We start from the raw sequence: 18345 nt of genomic DNA, 5'->3' as shown, positions 1-18345 counted from the left end.
TCATTTTAGATTGTGTGTGCACATTTCTGAACAATGCTACAAATGTAACCACATAGGAGGATGTATTGCTCATTTCTGAAACTAGAGGTAGAAGTAACCATTTAAGGAATGGTTATTGACCGAATTATTGTGTCATCCCACTCAGAGATCAACTCACAGGAGAAGCACAGGACAGGGAATTCCTTTTTCATTATTATAGAACATGATTTTAACTCCTAATAGTTCAGGTTAAATTTACATCTGATTGTTCAGATTATTAAAAACTTGTATTCCATGAGTGTGTAAAGCCCTAACCAGGCTCAGGGGCCCCATTGCATAAGGGACTTTGCACACATCTATGAACAAAGATATTGAATATATGTCCTATAAGTAGCTTGTGTAGGGACAGAGAGCTTCTTAGGAGCTGGAGCAGACATAGTGCTGAGATTAGTGAAGCAGAGTCAATGGCACCAAACTGAAATCTATTTTAATGAATGAAAACATCTCCGGGTCCCCTGAATTCTAGCATGCTTCACCTATCAAGGCCTAAGATTTCAGAGAGTGGTATCTTATGATACTAACATCTAGCAACAGATCAAATACAGATAGTGCTGTCCTCCTTAAAATACTGATACCTTAAAGTGTGGGGTCAACAGGATTTTCAGCTTCATGAAATATTTGAGGACTTTTGATTGCTTTAAAACCAATTACTAGCAGAGACTCCAATAGCTTTGATAAGACCTGCAGTGACAAAAAATGTTTGTCAGAAAAAGCACTTTGGAAATTCCAGTTAACAAATTTTAGCAGATAGAATCTAGTTCTTGTCATTTTTAAGGAGTTGCTTCTGACTACAAATCATAAATCAGTCACTAAATTACTCCTGATACAGTCCAGCCATACATCTGACCTATTTTGAGTTGCAAAATGACTAAAATACTATTAGAGACAAGGTGGATGAGGTAATATCTTTTATTGGAGCAACTTCTGTTGGTGTGAGAGACACAAGTTTTTGAGCTACACAGAGATCTCTGTGTAGTTTGATAGCTTGTCTCTCTCACCAACAGAAGCTGATCCAGTAAAAGATATTGCCTCATCCACCTTGTGTCTCTGATATCCTGGGATGAACATAGCTGCAAGAACACTGAATAATGATTTGCAGTGAATTCATTTCTGCACACCTAGGAATTACAGACCATAAACACAGGCACTAGCCTACTCAGATAATCCATACACCATCACAGAAGCTGGCATAGATCTGTGCATGGGTTACTATGTGTCACAAGGGCATCTTTGTCCTTTTATACTGATTTGGATTCAGTTCCTGTACACATGTCCAGAACCCAAGCCACAGAAACATTAGTACCTCGGAGAAGGTGTTAATTAAATAGGCCTGGGGGGGTTATTGTAATGTTTGGAATTTTTAAATGAACTGTTCTTTTAAATTGAAATAAGTACCTGGTACTCAGGAGACATTTTGTCTGCCAGAATTTTCAGTAGCAGCAGACAGCAGCAGATTAAACCAAAGATGAAATACTACCAGTGGATGCAGTTTCAACCCTGATAGACCAACTGTGGAATCTTCTAGCTGGCACCCATCGGTATTACTTAGCAGGCGAGCTTCTGTTACCATTACAGAAACATGCAAATACCTAATGAGCCAGAATTTTCACAAAAGGAAGCTAAAGTATTTGGCAGTTGGTCTCACCAAAACAAGTAGCCCTTGTTCCCAGAGACTTAGCCAGTTTGCCTGATATGATCTGAATGAAAAAGATATTTGCATGCATTACTGGGATTCATTTAGCTCTCTGATTGAGTACCATATAATCATGTTGCACAGGAACTGTTAGCCAACACATGTTAGGTTAGTACATACCACATTATACAATGTGTGGCAGTTATAAGAGCTGACGTAGCCTATGTTTTTCCCAGAGTTCTGTTCACTCATGCTAAGCTACATCCCACAATACCCTGCAATACAACTCAGCATTTGGCATAAGCAAATAGGAAACTTGTCAAAAATCAAGATACATTTGTTCTATGTCTTAGTACAAGCTAGGGAGATGCTTTGTGGACCAATACCTAGATAAGGAAGATACAGAACAAGAAGTTAAGGAACTGGTGCAAACCAATGGGTTAGATGTTAGTGGCATGTAAGACGTTTTATAGCTTGTATAAATCAGCCTAACAATAGTTGCAGCTGGAATGTGTAACTTTGGGAGCACACCTTCTGTGTAAGGGGAATTTATCAATGCTGCACAAGATGGTTTCCCAGAAACTGGTATCATGTTGAACCTTTTTCATGTACTATACTATTATTGACTTTTAGCAATAAACCTGACCAGTATTGGTAAGTTGGTGTCTCACGTACATAGCAGAATGAACCAAAGTGTGGTCAAGCAATTGACTATCCAATTTATCAACAGAATCTATAAACTGGATGCTCTGTTCATGGCCGTCTGCATGGTATTTATGTTTTGAAGTCTCCGTTATATGCAATATATTAACCGCAGCTGGTTATTTTTTTAATCTGGTTGTCTCTTATTTGGCTCCTTTTGCTACAAACTGTTCTAATGAGAGAAGCAGCTCAGCCATTACAATCCTCCCAATCATAGGAACTCAGACCAGCTGCAAACCTCAGGCTAACACAGAGCCAGTTCATTTACACAAGGAAGATAAACATCCTGTAGCCACATCACCAACACTTACACGATCCCAGACAGTCTTTTCTAGACAAGACTGTGTAGGAGAAATGCCTTTAGTAGCTTTGTGACAATTTATTGCACCCAAATTAATGAAACTTCTAGAGAAGGGTAGAGGGAACACACACACACATTCACATCTCCTCCAGTTAAGTGGACACGCTCAAGAAGTTCAGGCCTATGCTATAAAATGTGGGTTTTTTTAGGGCTGTCAATTAATCGTAGTTAGCTCATGCGATTAACTCAAAAAAATTAATTGCGATTAATCGCAGTTTTAATTGTATTGTTAAACAATAGAACACCTTTTGAAATTTATTAAATATTTTGGATGTTTTTCTACATTTTCAAATATTTGATTTCAATTGGGCAGATGTACTTTGGGATGTTACTATGAAGACAATTAAGGCTATTAAAGCATGATCAGGAGTGGACAGGATGTCTCTAAGCCCCATATAAAAATAAAATTTCAGTATTTGCAGAGATAGAAAAATGATGCTATTTTGCAGGACCCAGGTGCAATGTTCTACTGCACTTGCAGTTTACTACTAATATATTTATTTTAATTCACCCACACTAATAGTTCTATTGAAATGCTAGAATTCAGGGCTAACCACCTGATATTGGTCAAAGGTGACATCTCACAACTGGAGTCATGTTACAGAATCAGCAAAGGTTAGGATGACTAGACAGCAAGTGTGAAAAATCAGGACCGGGTTGGGGGGTTAATAGAAGCCTATATAAGAAAAAGACCCAAAAATCAGGACTGTCCCTATAAAATCGGGACATCTGGTCACCCTAGCAAAGGCAGCTGAACTCACACATACAGTACTGAGAACTCCAAAGAGGTTCATCTGGACTGTCAGCTGGGGTGTTCCTGCCGACAGATGGGAGACAGACATCATTAGAGCCCTTGGAGTTATGAGTAAAGCTGGGATTTGGGCACTAAGGAAAGGAATGAACTCCCAAGAAAATGTTAAATAGAAAAAATCTGCAGTGAATAGTGGTTCTACAGTTCTGAACAACAAGAAGGTAACTTCTTTGTATCTATTAACACAGTAAAAGAAACTTCTCTAGATACCAAGTAACAGAGACACACAACTATCATCTACAATAGGAGAAAACTGGCCACATGGAAGGCAGGATAAAAAACACATGCACAGGAAATTCCATATTGAATGGGATTTCTTTCTAAGAGTAAGTTTTTCTATATATAGTGTGTCTCATTGACAACAGAAAATACACAGCAGATATATAGAGAGGCAGCATGAGACTCAGAGTTTAAAGGCTTCCTGTGTCCTGGCCTGGAAACATTCCCATCTGCAAAAAAAGAGAGTTTGCAGGGGGCCTCATGCCTTCTACGGTGGCATTTTTCAGATTTTCTCCAGGTAAATTCTGGCTCTCACAGATAATCACTTATGTCCTTCTTCCTTGACTCTGATAATCAAGGTTGCTGCTGTCCCACAGGTGCTAATGAAATCTAAACAAAGTGCACAAACAGAATGGGGAGATGTGCTGGCCTTCCCTGGACAACCAGGATCTACCAGTTAATACAAAGGGTACAGAAATGTCACATGAGGAGGTGGGAGACTCAGTTTAAATAAATTTCATTTTAATAGAATCGGAAGATTTGGACAGAAGCCAAAAAAAACTTCTCCAGGTTTTGGCCCATTCTTAAAAGTGTAAGGAGCAGTTCCCTCAAGGAGCGTGGGAAAGTGCTTGTGATCAAGCAGAAAAATAGCCTTTGCAAAAGTAGTTCTGCCTGGGTGAGAGGACTGATTATGATGGTCACTGTACTCCTTAATAACGAGATACATCTAAAAGAATAATAAAGTGAGATGGGGGCGGTTTTTCAGAACTGCTCAGCACCCACAATTGGGGCATTGCTCTCAATGGGAACAGCGGGGAGCTGATCACTTTTGAAAGGTTTGGCACTACGTTATCTGGTATTATTTCAGGTGAAGCTAAAGTGGAGAGGCGCCTCGGGGAGAGGGAGTGTGTGTGGTTGATCCAAGAACACAGTCCATTTCCTCAGACCCAGCACCGGGGAGAGGATTTGGCTCTTTGACAGTGTCTGTTAAATAAGGATTGGTTCCAACACAGCGGTGTCTGCTCTTTTCGTTTTCAAATGTACTCTGTGGTCGTGAAGTTCCATTATCAGTGAGCAAGGGTGAATTTAAATTGAGGTGGTCACAAGGGCAACATTCGGTGGGGAGGACAATGGGACCTCAACTCTGGTATATGATTTGTTGTCAAATGTTTACTCATCTGTGAAAAGAGGAAATCATTAGCATTTCACAGAAACAGATTTACCATTCGCATACATTTCATAGCAAAGGAACCTTCACAGACCAAGAAACCCCAATCAAAGAAGGTGTTGATTACCAATGTGTAGACAGGACTGACTGCTATAATGTGTGTGCGCGTGTGTATAGTCTTGACCAGCTGTCAAATAAATGCTTACCAAGGCAACTGCATCCCAGTTATTTTACCCCAGGATACACAATAATCTTTTTGCACTTCATACTATGTTGCTAAGTGTGAAACATTCTCTATAACAATAAACTAACATTTGGAACAGAGATACTATTGGTAAGTTACTAAATAGATGAGATAGTGACCATAATTGTATGAAAACAAAGAACAAAGAAAAAGTGAACAACTGCTCCAAAGTGTGCTTCAGTGATGGTATATATGTTTAGTGTGGGAAGAAGGTTGATCTTGTGATGAAGGCACTGGACCTCTAGGTGGTACAACAGACCAGCTTCCCCTGGGCCACTTCCTGTGTCTTCCTGTTCTCTCTTCAGTTTGAGGGGTGCTTGTGGCACTCAGCTTCCCTCTCAACAGAGGGTTGTTGCTCCTCCTACAGTTTCAATAGTTCAGTCTTCCCAGCTCACTTCCCAGCGTCTACCTGCTCCCCTTTGTCAGATGGAAGGAGGGGGAGGAAAAGGGGGTCAGGGTCTGGCCTCCCAATTGGGTCTTATCCACAGTCCAGACTCTTCCCAGAAAAGCATGCATGCACACACGCACACCTGCCTGCCTCTCCTTTACTCTCCCCATTTGCCTGTCAGTGTCTCCCTTTTTAGCAGCCCTCCATTTGGAACACGCTTTGCAGTTGCTGAGGGGCTGGGCCTTCTTGGCCCAGCACTGCTCTATCACACCTTACGTCTAAGTGAGGGGTCTGTAAACCCATCACAGGTGGCAACACTACCTCCTGCTTCTGCTCTGATTTTGTGAAAGAAGTTTTCAAATGTCCTTTGCTGTTAATTTAAAAAGCAGTTAAAAGGCTCAAAATTGAAACAAAACATTTTGGTTTGGGTCAAACAAAACATTCCCTTCAACCCAAAACAATGTTTGTTTTGGCACAAAACCCCAAAATTGTTTGTTTCAGGTGATCCAAAATGAAATGTTTCTGTCCAGCCAGCAAATTAAAACAATTGATTACTTGCACAGCTCTGGCTAGGAGTGTCTCCCTGAGCTGAAGCTATCACGTGGAGCTGAGCCTAGTGAGACTCAGAACCTTAAAAGGGGCTGGGCCAGGCTCAGAAGAGAAAGTGACACAGTTTGTTGACCAGAAGCCACCATAGAGCATTCCACAGGCACAAGAATGAATATTTGTATTTGGTTTGCTCGAGTTCATAGTTAGTTTCTGTGTAATGTGGGTTGAATAAGAACCCTTTAACTAAATTAGAAATCTGTGAGAGGTTTGGGGGCAGGGGTGTGGAAGAGAGAGTTAACTTCGGTCTCCAGGGACATTTCTTTCTAGTTGTTCAGAACCTGGTTCTGCATTGCTGGAGTAACTTTAGAGAAAATCCATTGCTTTAGTTCTAGAAAAGAACTACAGCTATTTAACTCTCCCCCTCCCCCCCCAAGGTATTATCTGTCAGGCCATAGATAGGCTAGAGTCAAGATGTGAAACAGTAGCAGCACTTGTTTCAGTTAAATATAAAAACAATTCTGGAATGATCAACTCATGAGAACACCTGGGATCTGACTCCCAAGATTTTTCCTCCAGCACAAACCTCTGAACTGTGAAGCTAGAAAATTTAGGATTGTTATTTAGTCCATGCTTCCCATTCACAACAATTCAGGAAATCATTTGATGACTATAAGTGCTCAGAAATCAAGAAAGTCAAATTTGTATAACAAACCTACTGATGTGTAAATCATCACAATTCACTTATGCAAACAAGACCATGTCACACACACCTGCCCTCCAACGCTTCCACTGTCTCTCCCTTCATTGAAGTGTCCAGTTCAAAATTGTCACACTAATTTTTGACACCCTCTGTGGATTTACTGCAGACTCTGTCACAAATCTTCTTTCTCTTCCCTGCGCTCTCTGGTCATCTGGCCCATCTCATAATTGGTAAGAAAAATCTTCTATCCTCACTTACTCCTGTCATCTGGAAGTGTCTTCCTGTGGGAAAAATCTTTCCCTCATCAATTCTTCATCTCTGTAAATTTCATCTGAAGACTTTCTCCACTACTTATACATCCTTAGGGAGGAGTGGGGAAATTTAGTCCAAGTGGGAGGTATTCCACTCTGTAAGCCATTTTGGGATACAAAGTGTACAAAAGATGCTATATATGAAAACTGTAATGTCAAGTATAATAAAGTTCTTAGGACTTTCCACATTTCTCCATTGGTATATAGTGTAAACAGAGAAAGCATGATGGTATTCTGGTAAAAAAACAAGCAATATATTGTCATCCTGGAGGAACACTGCCAGCAATCAGGCAGAAAATTGTTTCATATACACAGGTAATTAGAGAACCCTGCTACCTTTATCAAGGCTCTTAATATGATTCACTCAATAGGTGCCCTCTGAAAATTACTAGAAAATTGATCTCCCAGCAGCAGATGGTTTATATCTATATCCACTTTTTTATGAAGCAATAAAAGACTCCCAAAATGTAATGAATAAAAATGAATAGTAATAGCAATGTCATTGTTACATGAAAGAGTGATGGGATACATCATTTTAAATGGATGCAGAAATAAGCTTCAAAATACAAAAACACAGGGGAGCTGAAAATCTGCTCCTTACACTTTTTCTATTTCCATCTATGCTGCATCTGTATGATCTTTCTGACAGGACATAAATCCAGGAACATCTGTGGTGAGGATTTGCTCTGACATTACATTATTATCTGAAACTCGGAAAAACAGTAACTTACAAAAATGAACTGAAAGTTAAAAAGACCTGATATGAAAGTAAGTTCTTCTAGAGGCAAAGTTCATGAGTAAGAAACATTGGTGTTAACTGGGTAGAGGTCAGGAGCTTCCTTATGGCTCCAGCACTGTGGTCGAATGGTGCTTTACTCCATTTAATAAAGACTGTCCTAACTAGACAACAAGCATCTATTTTTGTTGTTTATTTGCTCTATTTTTGTTGTTTATTTTCTTGATCAGGAAATTGCCTCCAGAATCAGTAAAGCCAGCCAGGCCCTTGGCCAACTCTGAACAAAAGTCCTTACCTAACACATCATTTGTCTCTCCATCAAATTGAAGACCTACAGTGCAGTGGTCCTAACATCTCTTCTGTATGGTTCTGAGACATGGACTCTTTATAGACAGCACATTAAACAGCTTAAGCAATTTCACATGTGCTCCCTCCACTCAATAATGAGCATTTGCTGGCAGGACGGAGTGACTGTAGTGGCTTTTAGTGGTTCCTCCTTGTCAGCCTCGGAGGGAGGTCACTATGCCACCTAGCATGCTAGTCCCCTGTCAATTGGCTATGTGTCAGTAAAGAGTCTAGCAGCAGCAGTCAATAGCCCAGCATACTGACTGGGGCAGACAGCAAACACAGGCAGGCTCAAGACCTCGAGCAGTAGTGGTCTATACAACCCAGCTTCCTGGTGGGGCAGACAGCAAACAAGCACGGGCTGTCTGGCCTTGGTAAGTAGGCCACCACCCCCGGGGTGGGGTTCACAGCAGGGGATAGGGGTACCTGGGGCCACCCTACTCCACTGGGTCCCAGCCCAGGGTCCTACCAATAGCAGGTAATCCTGCCACAGAGATCCTACCAAAACATACTGACTGTGATTTCACCAACACAACCGAATGAATGTCTGGTTTCCCTGGGGTACTTCTTATCCCTACCTGTTCATAGGGCTCAGTTGCTTGCAGGTCCTCAGTAACCTCGGGATACTCAGGATCCAAAAGTCCCAGTAGCTCCTCGGGGTACTCGCCTGGTGGCAGTCCTGGCAACTCCCCAGGATAGTCAGCTGATGCAGTCCCAGCAGCTCCCTTCCCTTGGAGTTCTCCTCCAGGGACAGGGGGTGGCACAGATCAGTCCCTGGCCCAGGAGCCAGCAGCCAGGGAGAGGCATCTGCCTCCTTCCCTTGCTCTGGCCCAACTGACCTAAAGCCCCGCCTCTTATACTTCCTGTTCCACCCCTCTGCTTCCAGCACGTGGGGCGGGACCAGCCTGGCTCCACCCACTAGGGGGAGGGGAGTGATTCCTCCCTGTTAGCCTCGGAGGGAGGCCACTCCGACTCACTACTGTGACCAATATGAAGGTCCTTGAGAGAACAAACACAACAAGCATCAAGGAAATGGTACTGTGAGCAGAATTTGACTGGACATGTCATCAGAATGGAAGACCACTGCCACCCAAACCAGATCCTGTATGGGGAGCTGAGGCAGGGCAAAAGAAAGAAGGGCCATCCATATAAGCACTTCAAAGATAACTGGAAGAGGAGTCTCCACTGGCCTGGCATCAATCTTAAAAAACTCAAGCAAATGGCCCAGAACAGGACTCACTGATGGTCTTTGACAAGATTAGCATGCAGCAGGTTCAAGCGGGAATCGATGAAATCATGTTCAGACTGCCTGTGAAAGGCTCCACAAAGCCACATCATCAAACATCATGGATAAAGACTTCCCACGCCCCCAGTGTGGCCGACTCGGTGCATCAGGGTTCTGATTTTAGAGTCATATGCAAAGCCATAGATGAGAATTGCATCAGTGATGAACTACTACTAGAATCATAGAATATCAGAGTTGGAAAGGACTTCAGGAGGTCATCTAGTCCAACCCTCTGCTCAAAGCAGGACCAATCCCCAGACAGATTTTTGCCCCAGATCTCTAAATGGCCCCCTGAAGGATTGACCTCACAACCCTGGGTTTAGCAGGCCAATGTGCAAACCACTGAACTATCGCTATCCCTCCCACCACTACTCTCAGTTCTCATTTGTCTTGCCAAGCTAACCAGAACATTGGCAAGCAAAGAGCACCACTGATATTGCTGTTCAGTATTCAACTCATTTGAAACCTAAAATGTTATTCTAGCCAGACAGTGGCTTAGTCATCTATACCCTTGACCCTTTCATCCCAAAGATACAAGTCATGGCTCTGGCCTTCAGAAGTATAAATTGAGTCCTAGGTAGTTTGCTCGGCAGTACTTTTGGAGGAGGAGTAAAATTTTCCAGAGTGCCTACGGCCCAGAGGCACAAGGGGACTTAGGCGTTGCAATGCTGAGCATCACAACACCTAACTTTGAGGCACCTAGAAGATCACAGGAACAACACTGAGATCACAAAGTCCAAGTTAGGCTCCTAGACTAAGCTCCATTTCTCTCTCAGAGTTCAGTGCCTGAGTCAGGCTGCAAGGAGATGCCTATCTCTGCTAGCAATCCACAACCAGGAACCCCTCTCCCAGCAACAGGCAGCTTAGTTGTTTCAGGCAAGAATGAGTTAGGTGCTTGCCTAGCTCCATTCAAAATTGCCAGGGGAGGAGCCTCCTAACCTTTAAACCAGGGCCAGTTCTAGGGGTGGGCAAGCAGGGCGGTCACCCTGGGTGCCATCTTCCAGAGGCCTCTGTGACACTCAAGTTCTGTTTGTTTTTGGCTTGGGCCCTGGGGAGGAGGGGGCTGAAAACATTTTTATCCTGGCCAGATAAATAGCTAGGGCTCCTCTTCTTGCCCTTAGCCCAGTGGTAGGCTACTCAATTGTGAGGGGGAGGCCCCTAGTGCAAGTACTCCCTTTGTCTCATGAGGAGACAGGATATGAACAGAGGTCTCCCACCTCTTGGTGAATGGCCTAACCATCAGGCTACAGAGTGATTCACTCCTTTTCTAGCCCAATTAATAGTTAATTATTCAATTAACATGGAACAACTTCAATAGAAGAGATTGACAAAGACCCACCAGTCCAATGGTTGGAGCACTCACCTGAGAGGTGGGAGAATCCTCTTCAGATTCCTTCTCCCTCTCAAGTAGATGGGGGACTTAAACCAGGCTTCTCCCATGACCTGGGTGAGTACCCTAACCACTGGGCTAAAGGTTACATGGGAAGTTTCCTCCTTCTTCCCCTCCAGCCCTGACCTGGAAGTTTTGTATGGAGCTATATGGCCTCTGAACACACTTACTGGATCTGGGCCAAAACGCAAGCTAGGAGCTCCTGTGCCCATATTCCTCTGGTCTGTGTATTGCCATGGGGCTTAGGTAGGAGATAGGTGCCAGGACACCTAGAGGGAGGCAGGAGTGTCCATGTCCAGAGGCTGAAATCTAGTCTAACCGAAAGAACCTCTCCATGCCAATAGGCAAAGGGTTCACTATTCTATACCAGGCCTGATACACCCACTATACTCAACACATTGCTTTCATAGTATTTACCCCAAAAGGGTCATGTGAGATGTCTAATGGAAGCTTATCTCATACTGATCCTCCTCAACGTTGTGGGGTATATGTACGGGTGATATTTAAGAAGTTGTATAGATGTATTGAAGTATGTTTAGAATCTGTGTGCCAGGCAGGGTTGACAAGCAGGTTTTGCCAGACAAAGGGTAATCCACTTTGTCTCTGATGTGTGTGAAGCAAACACAAAACATGTAATGTCTAAAGGAGAAACAGGTTGACGTTGGGACACGATCTCAACATGGCAGCAGGGCACTGGCAATGAGTTCCACTGTCTAATTATGTGTTGTGTGGAAAAGTATTTGTAACTATCAGTTTTGAATTTGCCACCTTTTAATTTCATTGTCTGTCCCCTTGTTCTTTCCATTTTATCACACAAAGCTCCCAACCTTTCTGTGTATCATTCATTTATTTTATACACTTTTATCATGTTGCCTCTTATTTGACTTCTTTCTAAGGTAAACAATCTTTCAATCTCTGTTCATATGAGAGCTCTTCCATGACTCAAATCATTCTTACCACCCTTCTCTGAACTCCTACTAATTCTACAATTGAAACAAAGGAAGTGTCAACTTGCTAATGTGTACAATGTGGTGCTAAGCAACCATGTAATTCATCAATGTTATCTAAACTCAGCCCAGTATAATACAAGTTCATGACTAATTCTGTCAGTACAAAAATACAAAAAACTAAACAAAAACCCCACAACATCACACAAGAGAAAATGTATTCCCGAAACAGGAGGCTTCATAACCAAAGAACATATTCAGTCAAAAATTTAGAAACCATGACAACAAATTCTGATGAACCTTAAAGTTCCAAAACCTAAAACTTCTTCATGCTGCTTTACTTCTCAAAACTAAAGACCTCACGCTGTCAACCTTACCTCACATTGCTCAGTGGAACTACTGGTGGAGTAGGTTACTATTCAGTGTAAGAATGGAAGAATCAGACATAGAGTTCATGGGCAAAAGTCTGTGTTTCCGACATGGCATTAACTTGAGAACCTTACTCATACCCCAGTGTGCAAGAGATAATGCATTATAATACAATTTTTCAAAAGCACTTAAATCCCATTGAGTTTCAATGAGACTTGGGCTCATACATGACTTAGAACCTTTTGAAAATTTATCATACATTTATATACTGAATCTTTTAAAAATGCACACAAAAGTACGTCTTAGCATGTTATTGTAGACAGAATATTTGGAAGGAAATCGGTATTCAAGCCCTAAAAGAATGAGCATTTCACTCAAGTTATACATCTCATGGATATTAATATAAAATTGCTGTGGAGGCAAATGACTATTCATCAAAAGAAACTAATTGCTTTTGACTACCTTTTCATATTAGACACTCTTCTCTATAGCCTAATTTTCGCTTCATATTTCTAAAATGCTCCAAAAAGACTTTGACTTTGATAGTCCTACAGACATCAATCTCTGCCTTTTCACTGAGTAATATTCTGTATCTTATTGAAACATATAGTGTTGAAAAATGTATCTTTAAGAAGAGTACAGCTGTTGTTTTTCAGTACTCTGTCATGTGCTTCTCCAAGGGCCCCAATTTCATCTGCAGGAGACCAATTTTCATGTGTGTCCAGGATATTTTAGAAGCCCACAGGGGTTTCTAAAGCTTCGGAATAGCAAGGAATTTCTTTACATATCGACAGACTGTGGAAGGGGGTGGAAATTCTTCACAGATGTTTATCTTGGCACAATGCATTCTGCAGACCCGAGAGAATTCAGGCTTGAGAGTGAACTCTGGTCTCTTGTTCTGCAGGCCATTGCAGACTGAGACACATTGCACAAAGTTCTGGCTACCATTGTTGTCTTTCAGTAAACCAAACAGTCCTGAGGAATCTTACTCCGCTGCCCATTTGATTTCCCAATCTCAAATAATTTAAACCATTGCAGATTAAATTCCGCACTTGGATGCAGATACCCAGCTGCCACCGAAGTGAATGGGAAAAATATAACAATTTATTTGTCCATTTTCAAAAGCTTTCATGTGTTACCCAGAAAGATCAAGAAGCTCACAGACACCAGAGGGTTGCACACTGTTGCTTCTGTAGACCAAGCTCATTGCAAAGACCATGGACTCTTTGCATCCCTCCATTCCCCCCACAAGCACACAGTGTGCCAGCCTCCTATTCCCCTCTATTTCAGGGACTCCCAACAACCCACATCCCTTCCTTCATGACAGGGGCTCTCTGTGGCCCCTAATTTCCCTCTACTGTCATACTATAAACTCTGTATACCCCCCTTTCTCCCATTCTCCTTATATGTCAGCAGCTCTCTGTGCCCCCTGCCCCATTTCCTTTCTCCTCTACCATGCTAGGGCCTCTATGTGTCCCCTTATTCCTCCCTACTCTGCCCTTTCCCTGCATCATTCTCATTTTCTGACTGAGGGGGAGAAGCCACTCAAGGTGTTCACTCTATTGAAACAATGGGCAGATAGAGATGGGGAGTCAGCCAGTTCTTTGACCTATAGACAAGTCCAGAGATGGTGGAAGCTGCTGGCTCTGCTAACCAGATCCAAGGAGCTCCATGTGCCCCCCACGTCCAGCTTGTGGTTTTCCATTTTTCACCAAAATGAATAGGATTCTTTCCACTGATGCCTAGAACACTCCCTGAAATTTTGGAATTGGTAAGATGTGGCATTCAAAAGTTATCACATTACAGGCAGAGAGAGAAATGCCTTCCTATTGAGCATAAGCCCTTGCTTTGCTCACCTAATAAACAGCCAAAAAATGAACTAAAGTTCAGCTGAACCATTGCAGTATGGACATTGAACTAGAAACCCCATTATAAGCTCTCATGAAGTTGCCAGTGCATCTGAGCTTCAGCGGTGCTAAAAATATTGTTCAACAAGAATAAGCACTTCACCTCCCAGACCTAGTCTAAACTAGAGTGTGTAGAGAAATGGGGATTTTAAAAAGTTGCAAATTTTTGTACCTTTCCCACCCCCACAAAAAAAAAAGCTTTAGATTTGGTTTAAAGTTTGTGTGAAAATTCAGGCTGGTTCTTATTCAAGTGATACATAAATGCAGGTTATTTTATTCAGACTAGTTCATCTAGTGTTTTTAACCAAACACATGCACAACTCTGGCTCACTTCCAAAGAGATCAAAATCAGCATGGAACCACGATGCAAGACTACATCACTTACCAGCCCATTGCAAGTGCTGATCGCTGCTGGTCCATTCCCAGAATTTGGCTGCAAGACTGTACCAATGAGGTGACATGAGGTTCCTGTGTAAGGTACAATCTTTGCACCAGTGTGGTTCCCGTATCTCCTTTCCAATACATAGTTAGCAGAAAGGAATCCTCGATGGACAGTCAAGTTGAAAAACAGCTCCTTCTCCTTGTGGTTAATTTTATAATACACAAGGTTTTCCTTTCTACTGAAGTCTCTTTTCCTCCTGGTATCTGAGGTGTGATGGTGTAAACTGTAAGAGAGAAAATGGCCGCTTGCATCTACTTTTGCAGGACCAACCACGTGGTATTCTTGCAGCGTCCGGATAAAGTGCTCTGGAAAAAAAGCAATGGGGAAATTTTAGCTTTTCATAGAATCATAGAATCAAAGGACTGGGAGGGACCTTGAGAGGTCATCTAGTCCAGTCCCCTGCACTCATGGCAGGAATAAGTATTATCTAGACCATTCCTGACAGGTGTTTGTCTGCTCTTAAAAATCTCGAATGGTCAAGATTCTAGATCTCCCCTAGACAATTTATTCCAGTGCTTAACCACGCTGACAGTTAGAAAGGTTTTCCTAATGTCCAGCCTAAACCTCCTTTGCTGCAATTTAAGCCCATTGCTTCTTGTCATATCCTCAGAGGTTAAGAATAACAATTCTTCTCCCTCCTCCTTGTAACAACCTTTTATGTACTAGAAAACTGTTATCATGTCTCCTCTCAGTCTTCTCTTTTCCAGACTAAACAAACCCAATTTTTTCAATCTTCCTTCATAAGTCATGTTTTCTAGACCTTTAATCATTTTTGTTGCTCTTCTCTGGACTTTCTCCAATTTGCCCACATCTTTCCTGAAATGTGGCATTCAAAACTGCATACAATACTCCAGTTGAGGCCTAATCAGCGCAGAGTAGAGCAGAAGAATTACTTATCATGTCTTGCTTACAACACTCCTGCTAATACATTCCAGAATGATGATTGGAGCCTCTGGCTGTTACCACAATTTGAGTACTAACTAATAGGTAGTTGCTGTTGCATAGTATTGGATATTAGTGAGGGGCAAGAATGCTGTGAATTTCTTCCCCCTTCTAGAGTCTGATAATAGTGACAGAGCGCTCATTCTTGTTCCCACTGATGTACATGGAAGCTGTGCTCCGGAGGTCAGTGGGAACAAGAGTGAGCTAACCTCAGAGTAATTTAGGTCATATTTTGATCAGCTCAAGCTGTTATAATCTAACAGTGGGTGTCCTGTGAATTCTAAATCTCTGTTTGTGTAAATTAAATTTACCAATACAAATATGAAAACTTATAAAACTTCAGGAGAGAGCACTTGTCTCTCTCTCTCTGTGGGGTAGAGAATTGATGTTGTGTTTGAAATGTGAAAGGAGGTGAATGGGAGGAACATTAAGCTTTTAAAGTTGGTGTTAAAGAGGGAGAGTGTAAAAAGCCCAAATGAAAAGCTGTTGTATTCAGGCCCCCTTATGCCTGTGGAATGATGTGGAAAATCAGCCCCTCCTCCATGAGTTTCCCTTTCATGTATGTGAGTTCTGAAATGATAAAAGCTTTGGAGTATAAAAGTAAAGCTTTTGATACTGTCTCGCATGACCTTCTCCTAAACAAACTAGGGAAATGCAACCTAGATGGAGCTACTATAAGGTGGGTACAAAACTGGTTGTAAAACTGTTCCCAGAGAGTAGTTTTCAGTGGTTCACAGTCATGCTGGAAGGGCCCTTAAGCCAATTTTGTGTTGCTGTATCACAACATAACATTACAGAGTTGCTACTAAGAAGAAATAGTCTATTTCCAGGATTCTGAACTGCCTACATTTTGTAATGAGAAATGAGGTGGGTATTTACAGGCCTGTTAACAGTAAATTTATAATGAATATAGATTTCAACAATGAAATTTTGAACTGAAATCTAGCCTAATTGCTTCCAGAAAGCAACAACATGACAGTCTGAGTTGTCTGCACGGTGCTTCATTGACCTCAACTTTAAAATCAAGTTGGCTGCCACAGGAGTGTTTCAAGTACAGAGCTGCAAGTTCAGACTCCAAAAGATATGACCTGTTGTAGCCAGGGAGACATTTCTGCACTGGGGGCGGGGAAGTAACTAGCACAACACTGTAAGGTTTGCAGTCTCTAGTGTGAGAAGCAGCAACGCTGATCTGGGGAAAGTAAAACAGTCACAAAGCTCCATGGAAGTTAGATTCTATAAGTGAAACATTGTGTAAATACAGACGGGGAGACTACTCCATACAAAAGAATAAACTGAATATATTTATTTAGATCTTGGTGACCTTGGTTTATTTACATTAGCGGTGGGGGGAGAAAGGACACCAAGTTTGCATCAATTAAGCATAACTTTAATTAAAATGAGAGAAGCCACTGACCTTGCCTCTTGTCTGGAAAGAAAAATCTGCCCGGTGGAGGATTTCTACCATAGCAGAGCGCTTCCATCAGAAGGAACTGGACCCAAAAGGAAAAGTTGGCAATCCAGTTTCTCTGCACACATGGCATGTTTTAGCTGGGGGAAATCAACTGAGTGTATTCAGCAAAGTCCTAGCTGGAAAGAAAACTGTAAAGGTGCATGGCCAAGGGAAACTAATGCAGAGACAGAGAGAGAAAGAGGCGCTTCCTCACAGAGAAAGAGCAGAGAAGCTTTTCCTGAAAAGGGGAGTGATTAGGAGTTCTGGTGTCTGATTTCCACAAGGGGAGGAAGGAGGGTTCAGCAAGGAAGTTGCTTCCAGGGAATCTTTCATTAGTGGGTTTTAGCCCACGAAAGCTTATGCCCAAATACATTTGTTAGTCTGTAAGGTGCCACAAGGACGCCTCATTGTTTTTACAAACTGCAATGTTAGTGAAGGTTCCCATGCACCCCAGCTTAACCTTCAACCCCTCCAGCAGTTGATTCATCCCCTGACAGAGAAAATCTGGGACAAAGGCTGCATGGGTCTGTCCCTGGAGGGAGGTCCAAAGCCGTATATGCAGTGAGGCCAGGCTGCACTAGCTCTGTCCTGGGAGCACTGAGCCTGTCCCTACATGCTTCCTTGGATGCCTTCAATTCCAACTTTATACCTGCTGTCCCCCGAATTCACCTAGCTCCAACTCCCCATGCAATACCTTCCTGCCTCTGAGCACTGACCAGGTCCAGGCTGAATCCACTCTCCCTTTGGTGTGTCGGTTCCAGCCCCCAAGCTGTAATAGCCCCACCTATGGCACCCCCTGCCACAGACTCTCTGCCTGAGATTCACTCAGTGCTACCACTCTCCCATGCACCTATTCTGCCAGGTGAGCAACCAGTTCCCATCCTGTTGTTGTGAGGGGAGGGTCCCAATTGAATTCTAATGCCGGTGATTGCATCCTGACTCCTTACCCTCCAAGAACACAGCAGGCATTCCGGACTAGAACTGTAACACATTGTGAGAAATAAATCAAATCAAGGTGTTTGCAGAAGCAGAAAGCAATTTCATTCTCTTGTAGATGCAGACCATGTCTTCCCCACCTCCTTCCCTGCATGGCCTCCCTCTATTTTTGTATTTCCTCCAGTGCTTATGTCCGAGTCAGATTATAAACTCCACAGGGCAGGGCCCATGTCTGTAAAGCACATAGTACCCGTTAGGGTGCTGTGTCAATACCCATCTGAACAGGGTAGTCTTCCCTTCTCCTATGGAAGCTTTTGGGCAGTGTCGTGTGAAATAGCTGTTCATTTCACCCCAGAGGTGGCAGCATTTCATTGCTAGATCAAATGATCCCACTATAGTTTGCACATCAGTGCGGCAGGCTGACAAACCGAAATACCTCCACATCTCTTGAGTTCTCTTTACATCGTCAAT

At 42.6% G+C, this 18345-nt stretch overlaps 1 protein-coding gene across 2 annotated transcripts in view; it reads right to left on the bottom strand.

Annotated features, from left to right (window-relative positions):
• Positions 1 to 17132, bottom strand: part of ADAMTS12 (ADAM metallopeptidase with thrombospondin type 1 motif 12) — a 284930-nt gene extending 267798 nt beyond the window's left edge. For both annotated transcript variants that reach the window (XM_054033253.1, XM_054033254.1), the window contains exons 1-2: positions 16903 to 17132; positions 14490 to 14851 (exon numbers count right to left, since the gene is read on the bottom strand). In XM_054033253.1, coding sequence (XP_053889228.1) covers positions 14490 to 14851; positions 16903 to 17029 — 489 coding nt within the window. In that variant the 5' untranslated portion in view covers positions 17030 to 17132. The remainder of the gene's footprint in view (positions 1 to 14489; positions 14852 to 16902) is intronic.
• Between the last annotated feature and the right edge of the window lie 1213 nt (positions 17133 to 18345).

This window comes from Malaclemys terrapin, chromosome 6, assembly GCF_027887155.1.
Source record: "Malaclemys terrapin pileata isolate rMalTer1 chromosome 6, rMalTer1.hap1, whole genome shotgun sequence".
Taxonomy (NCBI): Eukaryota; Metazoa; Chordata; order Testudines; family Emydidae; genus Malaclemys; species Malaclemys terrapin.
The sequence above is the reverse complement of the archived record's forward strand: the minus strand, read 5'-3'. Positions and strand labels throughout refer to the sequence as shown.